Source organism: Oncorhynchus keta, chromosome 35 (genome assembly GCF_023373465.1).
Source record: "Oncorhynchus keta strain PuntledgeMale-10-30-2019 chromosome 35, Oket_V2, whole genome shotgun sequence".
NCBI lineage: Eukaryota > Metazoa > Chordata > Actinopteri > Salmoniformes > Salmonidae > Oncorhynchus > Oncorhynchus keta.
Genome location: NC_068455.1, coordinates 22,327,896 through 22,342,459, shown reverse-complemented (window position 1 = coordinate 22,342,459; position 14,564 = coordinate 22,327,896). Strand labels below are relative to the sequence as shown.

At 43.4% G+C, this 14,564-nt stretch overlaps 2 protein-coding genes across 8 annotated transcripts in view; one reads left to right on the top strand and one right to left on the bottom strand.

The window, feature by feature from the left end:
• The window catches only part of LOC118368142 (ral GTPase-activating protein subunit alpha-1-like), a 119,857-nt gene extending 112,658 nt beyond the window's left edge, over nucleotides 1-7,199 (top strand). For 4 of the 7 annotated variants that reach the window (XM_052496687.1, XM_035751953.2, XM_052496688.1 and 1 more), the window contains one exon: nucleotides 2,669-7,199. In XM_052496687.1, coding sequence (XP_052352647.1) covers nucleotides 2,669-2,820 — 152 coding nt within the window. In that variant the 3' untranslated portion in view covers nucleotides 2,821-7,199. Of the gene's footprint in view, nucleotides 1-186; nucleotides 910-2,209; nucleotides 2,310-2,668 lie in introns of those variants that run through there. The other 3 variants (XM_052496689.1, XM_052496690.1, XM_052496691.1) reach the window with 3 other exon arrangements.
• Nucleotides 7,200-9,077: 1,878 nt separating this feature from the next.
• Nucleotides 9,078-11,209, bottom strand: LOC118369217 (insulinoma-associated protein 2-like). The gene has a single exon (XM_035753677.2). The coding sequence runs from the start codon at nucleotides 10,854-10,856 to the stop codon at nucleotides 9,171-9,173; it is 1,686 nt and encodes a 561-aa protein (XP_035609570.1). The 5' UTR covers nucleotides 10,857-11,209; the 3' UTR covers nucleotides 9,078-9,170.
• Between the last annotated feature and the right edge of the window lie 3,355 nt (nucleotides 11,210-14,564).

Sequence of the window (14,564 nt, the reverse complement as noted above, 5' to 3'; positions counted from 1 at the left end):
TCATTGCCCGTGTTGATAACACCAGTCCACCACGGACTCTCTGCTCCTCCAAACCGCAAATGATCATATTTCTGTTATGCTTCTTTTTTGTTGTTATTTTCATTTTATTTCTCTTTCTTTTTTTGGTTTGCCATTTTAATTTTGTTTTTTGTTTTATTTTCCTTTGTCTTATGTTTCCCCCTGTAGATCATAATCTATCACTTGTGTATATCTAAAGGTAAGACTCCAGGAAACCCCACAGCTAACAAACTGACGCTGCCTCTGCTGCCGCTTCGTTCTGATTGACTTGTAACAATGTTATGACCACTCTACTTCTCACGATACCTCTCTGTGTGTCTCTGTATGTCTCTCTCTCCACTGACCAAATCTGCTTCTCTCACTTTTTCCCTGTTTCTTGTATCTGCTCCATCATGTTGTCAGTTGGACGTCTATCTAACATTAACGTGAACCTCAGTCCTTGCACGCTTCCACCATAGCAGGCCAGGCCAGACAGGCCAGGCCAGGCCAGACAGGCCAGGCCAGACAGGCCAGGCCAGACAGGCCAGGCCAGACAGGCCAGGCCAGGCCAGACAGGCCAGGCCAGACAGGCCCAAGCCTTTTCACTAACACTCTAAATGATTTGGTTTGTTCTAACCAGAATCTTCCTCTGTGCGTTCCTGAGCACTAACTTATTGTAACACAGGTTCTTTGCCTTCTTGGTGTGTTCAGTACATCTGGAATGTTCAGCAGATGTTTTTTGTCTGTTAAGTCTTTTATGAGTCCAGTCAGAGCACACACAAGGTATGTAACTATAGATGATAACTATGGCCCTGAAGATCATTATTTAATGTAACAGTGTAAATGTTGGTAAGTAAGTGGAATCATTGCATTAATGTGCCAGTCAGCATTTGTGTGTGTGTGTGTGTGTGTGTGTGTGTGTGTGTGTGTGTGTGTGTGTGTGTGTGTGTGTGTGTGTGTGTGTGTGTGTGTGTGTGTGTGTGTGTGTGTGTGTGTGTGTGTGTGTGTGTGTGTGTGTGTGTGTGTGTGTGTGTGTGTGTGTGTGTGTGTGTGTCCTGACTGTATTGAGTGTGTATAGATGGTGCTTCTGTCTGTTCTGTGCGCACCTTCTATTGGTTCCCTCTTAGCCTTGTCACTGCTCACACCTCTTATCTCTTCTCTCTCCTGTTGTCTTTGTCTTCTTTTTGCTTTTTTCCAATCGTTTCCTTGCTCGCTCTACCCCACTGTACCGCTCCTTCCCTGCCTAATCCTTAATTTCTTCCTCCTCTCTCCTGTCCCATTTTCCTTCTTCTGCGCTACTGACCTCCTTTATCCTGTTATATCCTCTTCTTCTTCCTCACCTCCCCTCCCATTTCCTCTACGCCCCTCCATTACCCTCCCCTCTTCTTCCTCTCCTCTCCTCCCCTCCCCTCCCATTTCCTCTACGCCCCTCCATTACCCTCCCCTCTTCTTCCTCTCCTCTCCTCCCCTCCCCTCCCATTTCCTCTACGCCCCTCCATTACCCTCCCCTCTTCTTCTTCCTCTCCTCCCCTCCCCTCCCATTTCCTCTACGCCCCTCCATTACCCTCCCCTCTTCTTCTTCCTCTCCTCCCCTCCCCTCCCATTTCCTCTACGCCCCTCCATTACCCTCCCCTCTTCTTCCTCTCCTATCCTCCCCTCCCCTCCCATTTCCTCTACGCCCCTCCATTACCCTCCCCTCTTCTTCTTCCTCTCCTCCCCTCCCCTCCCATTTCCTCTACGCCCCTCCATTACCCTCCCCTCTTCTTCTTCCTCTCCTCCCCTCCCATTTCCTCTACGCCCCTCCATTACCCTCCCCTCTTCTTCCTCTCCTCCCCTCCCCTCCCATTTCCTCTACGCCCCTCCATTACCCTCCCCTCTTCTTCTTCCTCCTCTCCTCCCCTCCCATTTCCTCTACGCCCCTCCATTACCCTCCCCTCTTCTTCTTCCTCTCCTCCCCTCCCATTTCTTCTACGCCCCTCCATTACCCTCCCCTCTTCTTCTTCCTCTCCTCCCCTCCCATTTCCTCTACACCCCTCCATTAACCTCCCCTCTTCTTATTCCTCTCCTCCCCTCCCATTTCCTCTACTCCCCTCTTTTTCTTCTCTCCTCCCCTCTTCTCCCCTTTCCTCTCTTCCCCTCCCCTCCCCTCTTCCTCGCTTCCCCTTTCTCTCACCTGTGGCTTTGTGGCTTGTCTTCACCTTTCCAACCAAAGAGAGCTTGATATTTCAGCTCCTTCCCAAAACTCCACTAGAAAACATTGGGCTCAGCAAAGTAAAGGGCAAAGACTTGAAACGGAAGGTCTTTCACGCTAGCTGTGAATGGTATGCTAAAACATTAACACGGCAAAGTACCTTTTTTCTCTCTGTTCCTTCTTACCCTGTTTCCTCCTCCTTTCGTTTCCTGTTTATTATTCTCTGACTTTCTAGATTTCAGTTGTGTTTTATAGTACCACCACCATCATACCTTTTGGGATTAGTTGTTTAGACTTATTTCATGAACATTGATGCCTCAATAAGTTACAGCTAAAGAAAGCTACCCTGTTGTATACTAAAATGTGTCAACATTTATTATAATACAATCAACATTGTAAACACTGTTTACCATTGACTGTCACAGTAGTGGGTTACAGGCAACGGGGGGGGGGTCTAACACCTGTGCTCTCCTTCCACAGGCTCATGCCTCGAGAGTCAGCAGGGAGAAAGTCCAGCAGCAGCGCTTCTAGACGGGGCCGACCAGTTAGCCTTGCCAATGTCCCCTCGTACTAGCAAGAGCCGTATGTCCATGAAGCTCAGACGCTCCTCCGGCTCGGCCAACAAGACCTGATCGGACTTTCCCTCCGCTGACCCTCCTCTGCGCCACACCCAGCGAGAGTTCACAGCCTTCAGATGAAGAGACTGACTCTCTCTCTCTCTCTCTGTACCGTACAGCTAGGACTGCACTACACTGCAACTACCAGCCTTTACCTGCTAACAGCGATGCATGGCATGTTATGTACTCCAACTACATGGACATGGACACACCTGCCCTGCATGGTCAGACTCCGCATCTCCCCTACTGTACAACCCTACCAAGATGCAGGATTAGGCCCTTGAACAGAGCCAGGCCCTTGGGGGGCCAGCCCAGGGTCCCCAGGACTGAGCTTGTGCTAGCAAAGCTCCAACAGAATTAACATGTCTTTTGGGCAAGGTTTTCTAACTATGCTCATCACCACAAACGTTGCACTCCAGAGAAATGTGGAAAGAGAGCAAAATGTAATATATTTAGATATATTTAAGAAGCAGCATCGGTTCCGTTGTGTACAGAAAGCGTAAAGGCAACATGACAGATGTGTATTTTCAATGTGATTAGGATTGTTGATGGTTGAAATCACTTGATATTTGACTGAGATGAGGAGCTAGAGTGTTATCTCTGCTGTGGTTGTAGCTGTTGTTGTCCCTGAGCAGAGTGATCAATATCTAGTATGCCATTGCCCTGGCTCTCTGGGCCTCTGACCCACTAGGAAAGTGATTGTAAGAACATGAGCTTGTAAGAAAGTACAAAGAAACACAAAGTAAGAAACATCTTATTTTTCATATTTGGTCACTGTGTCCACCAGGAGACATTTATATATTTGTACTATACTCTGTATATACAGAAGAGTTGCCACTTTCTTTATGCTTGGACTGAAGCAATGTTGGCTAGTGTTTGATGATAAGGAGTTTTGAGGTTGAAATAAGTTTGTCTATAGCGTTGTAAGATGGAAATTGTTTGGTTAAAGTGAAACATTTCTTGTTACATTTTCTTTTGATTTTCACACTAAACTGTGGAACTGATTGACTTTCTGAATATAATATTCACAACTGTTTGCCTTTTTAGGGGTCACATAACATTTTTATTATGATTGTAAATTTGGATTTCACCTGATAAAGAATGTTACAGATTAGGTTGTTTTGTTCATATACAACGTGTTGTATTGAACCACCCCTTTTTTCCACTCATGATGAATATATTATATGTAAGGGATGAACGCAAACGTTATGTACGTTACCTTGGAAATAATAGACCGCAGGTAAATAATGGATCCTAGGTAATGTACAGAACGTCAGCGTTTATCCCACTCATACCACAGTTGCCAAAGAAAACAATACTAAAACACACATTTACCTGTAGAAATAAAATGGTTTTGTTTTATATTTTTAGAAGTTAATTTATACTTCCTCGTCTTGTGGTTGCCAGAGACGCGACCCAGTCGTTCGTTCGATTAGTACTATGTCTCGTTACTTTAGTTCGATCACTATGCAGGCTGGCAATGTTCTTCTCTCGTCATGTAGCATAGCTAGTTTATCCCGTGATTGCACATGTTGGGACTATTTGACAACACGGTTTGTAGGCTAAAAAGGCTAAGGTTTAGCTATATATTTAATGGCTTAAAAATACATATTTCATCAATATAAAGGCAGTGTGCAGATATGTTTCTTTTGAAGTTATTGGATTGTTTCCAACACAAGAAAATAACTCAGATGTGCAAGTGCTTTTTTTTTTCTTCCATTTTTCAATATAATAATGGCATCAAAAAACGAATCAATATGAAATGGTTTTTTTTTAAGAAACACCAAGACAGCCTACATTTAAAAAAGTAAGATTCAAATAATGCAATAAGTTGTTTTGATGTCAGGGGTTAAACAGCTTGTTAGGTTCTTCGGAGCTAGTTGTCTTGCCAGCTACTTGTTAAAATTTAATTGGATGCTGCCATTAATGGTGAAATGGGACATCTTCAAGCCGTGGGGTAAGTCGAATGACTCACTCGCTTGGTACCATTTCCATCTGTTTGTATTGTTGTTGTTACTGCTGCTTGTGGTGGGGCTTTGTGGGCTCTCTACCTCAGATGAGAGGAGGTGATTCCAGCGCTTCCTCTCTGTCACAGAAGGCGCCCAGTAGCTCCTCAAACTGCTCTCGCACCTGTGCCTGGTTACATTTATAACTTGTATGTACACCAGACCGGCATTCGATAGCAGCTCCACGGCTGTGCTCCGGAGGCTGCGGGTCGTGTAGTGCATTGACAACCCGGCCTATTCGCTGAGACACGGTAACAGGTTGCCGAGGTAGTGTACCACCATCGGCTCTTAGAGTAGCCTACCAAATGTTCTTCTTTGTTCAACTTGTGGGGATCGCAGTGGGTGGCGGTAAAGGGATGTAGCGTCTTGGGGACTCTTGGAGAGGTATGTTTTCAAACTTGCCCGTGGGCGGTTTGGGTTGCCGGGCAAAGCAAATATTAACCCTTTGTGGTTCTCCTCATTCGGGCTCGTTCGCCTCTTGGTGGTTTTTCGTCTCTGCATTGTGGAAGAGACGGAGGTGGCCGAATCCACTCCATCCTCGTCCGTCTTGACCTGGAAAGAAGAAGGTCTCAGTCTCGATTTCCCTCTGGCCCCACGCTTAGCGAGATACAGCTGGATAACCAGCCTTCCTCACTAGACCTGTAGCTGTTTCGGGGGAAACCGCAGGGGACTCTAGTAGCAGCTGGAGGTCAGCAGTAGATATGGGAAGGGGGAAGTGCTGATGACTTTCCCCGATCTCCTATCCCTCTTCACAAGGGACTTGAAGACGTCCTTGCATGTTTTGAAGCTGTCATTGGTCATGATGCTGTGCCGCATTACACGATTTATCCCGGCTACACAAAATGAGGTACCGAGTACTCCTGTCCATTTGTTGCGCGGAGGATATTGTTTAGCTCTTCTGGCCGGTAGCTGTCAAATGTCCTTATTCTCCTTGAGCCAATCCCTTTCTGTTTTAACTACGCATTATATTGTTTTTCTCATGAATTGTTTTTCTTCATGTCGCTCCACTTCAATTTTGGTGAGCGTCACGTCCATAACTGTCTGCTCTCTGTGCGTTTTCTATTTATATTGATAAAGGGACTTTATTTCCACCATTCAGGCTTAGGATAACTCCTCGACTTTATAAAAAATAAAATGTAATAATTCCTCCATCTTTTCTCCATGTTTTAGGCTTGTAGCTAGGTGTAGGCTAATCGTTGTAAAGTAGCTACTTTGTTTCACTGTCAGTTGTAAATATGTTGGCTCTTGTTACTTGTCTACGTCACGTGATATTTTCATTCATAAATAGTTTTCATTCATAAATGTGTAGTGATTTAGAATGTAATAAGGCGCATATTGTGTCATGATTGCAAGGTGTCCGATATCTTTTCCAACTGTCCCGTTATCTGGTTTTAATGGCCATTCTAGAATGCCCTTCTAGCCAATCATATCTGAGTATTCAACAGTGCTGTGGTATAGATATAGTGTTGAGGACAATACCTGAACTGTGTACATATTTGAATATAGCTTCCAAAAAATACCAAACCTATATTACCCTCAAGCCACGTAGACCAACAGTTGAAGGTGTGAACAAATCTTCTGCTTATTTCATATCAGAGGTCTGCTGCGTTTGACCTCTTCACAAATCTTTCCTGCTGAAGTTGGCCAATATAAATAACGCGGTAGCTTTATCCACAGCTAGAACAAACTAATGTATGTTACGGTTCAGTGTCTGTCTGTGCAACAACACAAAGGAGGATGGAAAGACAAGAGCATCAAGCAGGTCTTCACTCCAGTTCCCAACTCTGTGTCCATCTATAAGACGACTAGCACAGAGCAAACGCTGCATTTACATTTTTTCTATCATTATTTGCTTTCAGCTATAGGTTCTCTACCAGAGAGGAAAGGGACTGTAAAATGCCTGTTTTAGACCTTTCGGTTGAACGGTTATATCTTTTAAAAACTGCTACCATGTCGAAGGTCAAATCCACGTTATTTTTGTGTTTTGTTTGAATATATGAGTGAGGTCAGTTCCGATTTATTTTTTTAATTATTTTTTTAAATGGCAGAGGATGAGAACTAAAAACTTGCCAGAGAGAGCGAGAAAATCATGCTGCATCCTTTACTTGAGGCTGAGGAGATTGGATGAGATTGGTTAGCTCTCTCCCTGCACTCAGAGGTGACTGAAACCTGTGCATACTGTAAAGTGAGTTTATACTGTATGTTACTATTGACCAAATGCTGCATGGTGCCAGTACTAATTGCATGTGTTGCTATAACAGCTACACAACACACACACACAATTAAAATAGTATTGTCAAACTTGCAGTATCTACACATTTGTAATGGTTGTTCCAGGAGGAGAGTGGCTGTGGAATGGAATTTGACAATAAAACATTCTTACCACAAGCTTGTTCTTTGAACATCTATGTGACAATATTTGGATTGGGGGGTATATGGAAATAGCCACGGGGTTGTTTTTCAATACCACCAATACCTTTGAAACTATTTATTTGAAGTTGTTCAATCAATTTTAATACTCTATTTGTAGCAAATGTTTAAGTAAATACCTGCAGTCAACTTGCGCAATATGTTAGGAGATAAAGCAGAAAGTGTTCTTAATTTCAAAGGTCACGTTTTACATTATGAAGCTTACAGTAGTTCCCCAGAACCGTTGCGCCAGTAACGTGTTTCTTTGTCAACAGCACAAGGGGAGAAAGCAGGAGCAGGTGAGTCCAGCTGTGTATTTGTTTTAACTTGCTAGTTAGCTAAGTAAGTGACTCAATTAATAAGGAGATGGGGCATCATATAGTGGTAGCTTTTTGCCTTGTTCGAGAAGTCAAAGCACTTTAGATGAGTTATCTGTACAGCTGCCACTGGCATCTTGATTTCCTTGCGTTATTTTCTCCTCTCAGTTAAGGCTTCATTTAGACTGCTCCTCCGCCCTCTTCTCCAAGCAGAGCAGGCAGGCCTGTTGCCCTAGCTTCTTCAGACTCCATACAGACACAGTGTGTACACATGCTGCTCCAGATCCAGTTCTGTTCTTCCTTCAGACAAGCATGCATCCAAACGTTGTTCATTTACACAATGTCTCTCATTCACATTTTCTTGTAAATATCCAAACTCACCAAAAAGGAAATTCGGTAGCTACTACCTATATATATGTATACGTTTCTGAGCTGGATTGCCTGTCTTTGCAATTAGTTTACTTTCATTTGCGCTCGTAAGCATATTTAGCTAGCAGTCTCTATGGAAGTTTGCTATTACTTGTGCTAAGTTTGTTAGCATTCTGGTAATAATGCCCAATGGGCTTTTTTTTCTACTTTTTAGCGCCTCATTGTGTATTAAACCGATAATACCGTAAATCCCGGGATTAGAGAAGAACAGTATGATGATGTGAAAATCTGGATAATGCCCAATCCTAGACAATATCGTAAAATACTGTATAGTGGCCATCACTGGTATGCACATAGACTTGTGTTTATTGACAATCAATGTAAATGTCGTTCACTACATATCAAAATACAACATCATAATTGTAACACAATCATCACCATGAAGGTGTTTTTTTTTAGCAAGTACATTTCAGAGAATAAATATATATATATATATTTAACTCAAACAGTTTTATACTCTAACAGGTAAACTTAATTTTCTGTATGAAAATACATCTTGATAGCCTTGCCGGTTTAGAAATCAATTCCACAACTATACTGAACAAGCACATTCAATTTCCATAGGAACTACATTAAGATAAAGGCAGTGAGGTCCGATACTCTTGTAATATTCAAAGGGCCACCCTCTTATTTTCATTACATGCTTAAAATGACAACTCTAAAATATTTGAAACTTTTGATATGCCCATTTTTACTGTTAAATGTTTTAACAAATCATAACACTGTAAATCAATCAATAATGTACATTGGTGAATATAGGCCCAAAAGCAAGTGTTACAATGTGGCTCTATTCAGCTATTACTGTGCTGTAATCTGTCATTGCAAAAAAAAAACGTTTCTCTTGTCATGAAAATAGAAATGCCATTATTGTTTTTGACCTGATCAGGTAGTATAATAAGTTACAATACAATCACACATGTAGTAAAAAGAACACATTCATACTTTCATATGTATTTAATTCATCCACTTGTTTTTCAGGGGTTTCAGCATTCCAGTAAGTCTGTAGCCAAGACCAGGGTCCTGCCCCCCTGCACATTTTGTATTTAGCCATAGCACTACACAGCTGGTTCAAATAACCAACTCATCATGTTTTGATTATTTGAATCAGCTGTGTAGTGCTAGGACAAAAAAACTAAACGTGACCCCAGGACTGAGTTTGGGAAACCCTGGCCTAGACTTGCCTGCATCAGCCTAGACTAGGCTACTAGCAGTCGGGTCTGACTGCCATCGGTAGGAGCATCACCTGCCGGATCTCTGTGGGGTGAGACTTGTTGATATGCCTGGCAAGCCCTGGAGAACTGAAGAAGGTAGATGGGCAGTGCTTACAGGTGAATATCTGTTGGTCTCCCTGTGTGAGGTCTGGTCTTATTAATTCTGGTCTTACCAAGTCTGGTCTACCCGCAATCTTCCCTGGATTCATCAGAATGTCATCTCTCATTGTATGCCAAACTCTGTGCTTGTCCCAAATTTCAGTGGATGGGAAATGGGCACCGCACAAGTGACAGGGAAATGTGATTTGCCCACTCTCTATCTGGATATAGGTCGAGGCTTTGATTGTCTCATGCGCCGCAAGATGTTTCCTCAGATAGGCTTGTCGTCGGAACTTCTTGCTGCAATAGTGACATTCGTAAATCTCCTCTACTGTCCCGGAGGTCTTTAAGAAGGAAGAGGTGGGCAGTGCCACGTCGGTGGTCTCCGGACAATGCATTATGCCTGGGCTGTCACCCGCTCTGATGTGCAGGTCCATAGTTTTATCTGGGTCCCGGTAGCGCGGATCGAAGGGCTGCGGGCTCTCCTGTGCCCTCCTGCGCACCTGCTCTTGTCTGTGGGAGCTGTCCACGGTGACAGCCCGCTGACACGCGGAGCTGTCCAGAGAAAGGTGGTGCTGATTGTTAACTCTCAACTCGCTCGCGTTCTCTTTCCCTTCCACGAAAGTCCTCTCGTGCAGCCTTGCCTCCGGCTGTGACATTTTGGCGCTCTGTGCCTCTCTGTGGTTTACAGGACGAGGCTTATGCCACCTGCGATGAGAGGCCAGGTTGGCAGGACAGCTGAAAACTTTGTCGCACTCGGGACAGCGGTACTCTACGCGCACAATTCTGGAGCACTTGTGTTGTGCGAGGGAGAACGGGTCAGGGTATTCCTCCTTGCAAAGCTGGCAGATGAATTCTCCCAGCGGTTTCTTATTAGCAGAAGATGCGGTAGCTGCTTTAAATTCGGGGGTCTCCTTCTTAATTCTCAGCCCAAGCACCGGTGAGGTGGAGATTTCGTCCTCGAAGCTGAGTTTGCGGATTACTTTAGGCTTCTTGGCTGCTGGCTTGATCTTGCGCTCCTGCTCCATGTACGTGCGTTTCATAGCATGATGGAAAGACTGGTAGAGGTGCACAGGTGGGTCGAATTTCATATCAGAGTGTCCAAAGGGCGCGTGATTTAGAAGAAGTCTCTCTATTGAAGACACCGGCGTGCTCATTGCGTACGGCTCTGTCACTGTTGGTGAACTCATACACCGGTCAAGGGACGATTTTTCCACTACAGCGCCAACTGGTTTTATCGGGCTATAGGAGAGGTCAGCCCGCCCCGGAGATCCGTCGTGGTCCGGCTCAGTGCGGGGAGAGTGTGGTGGGTATTTCCCAAAGTCCTCTCTAATCTCCACCTTGTCTGCGCTCTCTGGCAGCTGCGCCTGGTCCGCTTCAGCCGGGGCACTGGTCCATGGTTCTTCAAACGTACTGTCCTCGGATAACGGCACAATTGGGCACGCAGTTGGCACACCGGTTGTCAACTCCGGTGCATTCACAGGCAGGTCCGCTTTTGGCATTACGTTGTCGTCGTTACGCGTTCTGTAAGAAGCCGCTGAGCCGCGTTTGCTCCTCTTCACTAAAAATCCTCTGGGCATCTTTACGCCGGAATGGAACGGTTCCCGTGTCCACTTTGAAGTGAAGGAGCGCTCGCGGTCCCTTTCAGATGAAAGGCGCACGGCGAGGTGACTGCTGACAGGAGAGAGGGACGGAGGACTCTGTCACATCAATGAGCTTGCATTGTTTTTTATCTTTAGGGTCGCCTTCAGTTTTTTTTTGTGAAGTCACAGTTCGTGGCCAAGCCCTGTCCAATCAGCACCGACAGTGGGGAGGTCGGGTGACGCGCGAGCGTTAATGAGGCTATCCAGTAATATTACTAATGTCGAGTTAATTATTATGAGTCGCTCACATACTTTAAATGTTCTCATTTATAGCTGATCGTTAGACTACATCTAGCCTAGTGCTTCAGGATTTGCAAAATCGGATCAGAAAAACACTGACCATGCAATTATGATATGGTTCGTGATTTTTCAATACGTTTTCTCTGTGATACTGAGTTGCGTAAACTCTCGTAGACTGTTTCTGCAAATAAAATGACTGTCATTTAGGAACACGATCTGTTTAATAAACTAGCCAAAAGTACATTGACCTTTAGGATAGGCTACATACCCTTATGGATAGGCTACAGCATTTGATCAAATATTGTTGAAAATGGCAAGATACGTAATTTCCCATAACACTTTTGCTTAATCCTAGTAATGTAATTGAATATGAATATGCTATAAATACAACAGTTATATGTCATTATTCTAAAGCATGTTTATTAAGAACAGAGTGACTCCCAGTGCAGGCGAAGTGCAACTCGTAATGAATTAATGTGTATCCCCACACGCCTGACCTTTCTGAGAATCCTTTATTCGGATTTAAATTATCTTTCTGTTGTTAAGCAGGATTCTTTGGGCGTTCTGTTCTGTTGGCATGTCACGTAATTTAGCATTTATGAGAAGAAAGCTGTTGCCTTAATCTGTCCATTTGATGCACTTTACCTTCTCTCTCATTTGTTTTGTGAGGCTGCAAGCTGTGCGCGCAGTAATGAATGTTAACCGCTCGATTAAGCTGTTTAATTTGAGAGGCAGCTCTTCTTCTATTCAACCCCCAATTAGTCTCCATGTAACCTGTGTCGACAATGTTTCACCAATATCCAATAGAATAGGCTTACGAAGGCTCCCCTTGAGTATGACGACTCCTTATAAGAAATCTTCCTTTTTTACCATTTGGATTTATTTATTTTTTACCAACTATGTCAATTCAACTGGTTACAGTGACTCGGATGGGTAAAGTAAGGACCCATAATCTACCGCACATTATCTACAAGAAAACACAAATGTGGTCTCTCCGCACATCTGATGTGTAGCCTGAATCTAATTTAACTGAATCCTATGAATTCAAAACTATTTGTTTTCATTAGTCCAGGTTTTATTTTTCAAAAATATCCCCTTATCCGAATAATATGGCTAGGCAGTGGCGATTTTAGCATGCAAATATTGGTGGGGCAAACTCCCCAAAAATGTTTTAGATGCATGCCAACAAAGCCATTACACAACAAAACAATACATGATATGCTACTACACAACGTCTTCCCAGAGCCACCAGTCATGTTCTACCCTAAAATGACAAATTAGTCCACAACTATCTTCCTGGTGACTCTCAAAAGACTTGACCAGACCACAAACCCAAGGGCTCTTTTAAATACAACCACTGCAACCATTGCAGAAATATTGCACATTGCACAGAAAAAAATATTTTGTTGACAGCGCTTCTAAAATTGAGTATTAAGTCAAGCATTTCATTAACTGCAAATTCATTCATATCATCTACAGATTGGAATGTCCAGAGTGCAAGGTGTTCTACATTGGACGGACAAAGAAACGTCTTCAAGACGTTTAGCGAAACTCAAGATCTCCATTCTAGTCGGCCATGAAGACTACCCCATAGCAAGGCACTACAAGTCCTTACACCATGGCAACCCTACCTCCCTACAAGCTATGGGTATTGATGTTCCGGCCTCATTTGGAAAAGGGGACCGACCGTCTTATACAGTTAAACCAAAGGGAAGGTTTTTAGATTTACAAACCACAGGGCACTAAGTACCCTGGTTTAAATGAAGATGTGGATTTCGCAACCTTCCTGTAGGGTCGTGAGAGGTCCATTTGCTGTTGTAACAGTATAGACTTTACGCTCCACAAAAGACGCGGCCCTTGCAGAGCAAGGGGAACCACTACTTCCAGGTCTCAAAGCGAGTGACGTCACCGATTGAAACGCTATTAGCACGCACCATCGCTAACTAGCTAGCCATTTCACATCGGTTACACTGTCATCTAGACATGGACATTTTGCTCTATTGCCCTCAGCTATATACAGACTGTTATTGTCCATGTTTGCTGTGTTCTAATGTACTATGGAATAGATGGCTCTCCTATTCTTGGCACTTTGCCCAGTCATATATAAGGTTAGAACTACCTTCCTAGGCGTTCTGATGCTTCTAGTTTTGAGTTGAATTTTTTGATAACATACAGTTGAAGTCGGAAGTTTACATACATTTAGGTTGGAGTCAATAAAACTTGTTTTTCAACAACACAAATTTCTTGTTAACAAACTATAGTTTTGGCAAGTCGGTTAGGACATCTACTTTGTGCATGACAAGTAATTTTTCCAACAATTGTTTACAGACAGATTATTTCACTTACAATTCACTGTATCAGAATTCCAGTGGGTCAGAAGTGTATATACACTAAGTTGACTGTGCCTTTAAACAGCTTGGAAAATTCCAGAAAATGACATCATGGCTTTAGAAGCTTCTGATAGGCTAATTGACATAATTTGAGTCAATTGGATGTGTACTTTTGGATGTATTTCAAGGCCTAACTTCAAACTCTGTGCCTCTTTGCTTGGCATCATCGGAAAATCAAAAGAAATCAGCCAACACCTCAGAAAATAAATTGAAGACCTCCACAAGTCTGATTCATCCTTGGGAGCCATTTCCAAACCCCTGAAGATACCACGTTCATCTGTACAAACAATACTATGCAAGTATATCAATCCCAGAACAACAGCGAATGACCTTGTGAAGATGCTGGAGGAAACAAGTACAAAAGTATCTATATCCACAGTAAAACGAGTCCTATATCGGCATAACCTGAAAGGCTGCTCAGCAAGGAAGAAGCCACTGCTCCAAAACCACCATAAAAAAGCCAGACTACAGTTTGCAACTGCACATGGGGACAAATATCGTACATTTTGGAGAAATGTCCTCTGGTCTGATCAAACAAAAATAGAACTGTTTGAACATAATGACCATTGTTATGTTTGGAGGAAAAAGGGGGAGGCTTGCAAGCCAAAGAACACCATCCCAACCGTGAAGCACAGGGGTTGCAGCATCATGTTGTGGGGGTGCTTTGCTGCAGGAGGGACGTGTGCACTTCACAAAATAAATGGCATCATGAGGCAGGAAAATAATGTGGATATATTGAAGCCCTGACCTCAATCCTATAGAAAATGTGTGGGCAGAACTGAAAAAAGCGTGTGCGAGCAAGGAGGCCTACAAACCTGACTCAGTTACACCAGGTCTGTCAGGAGGAATGGGCCAAAATTCACCCAACTTATTGTGGGAAGCTTGTGGAATGTTACTTGAAATGATTGACCCAAGTTAAACAATTTAAAGTTAATGCTACCAAATACTAATTGAGTGTATGTCAATTCTGACCCACTGGGAATATGATGAACAAAATAAAAGCTGAAATAAATCA

Coding starts and splice junctions, on each gene's coding strand:
- LOC118369217 (XM_035753677.2), bottom strand. CDS start 10,856: ATGCCCAGAGGATTTTTAGTGAAGAGGAGCAAACGCGGCTCAGCGGCT.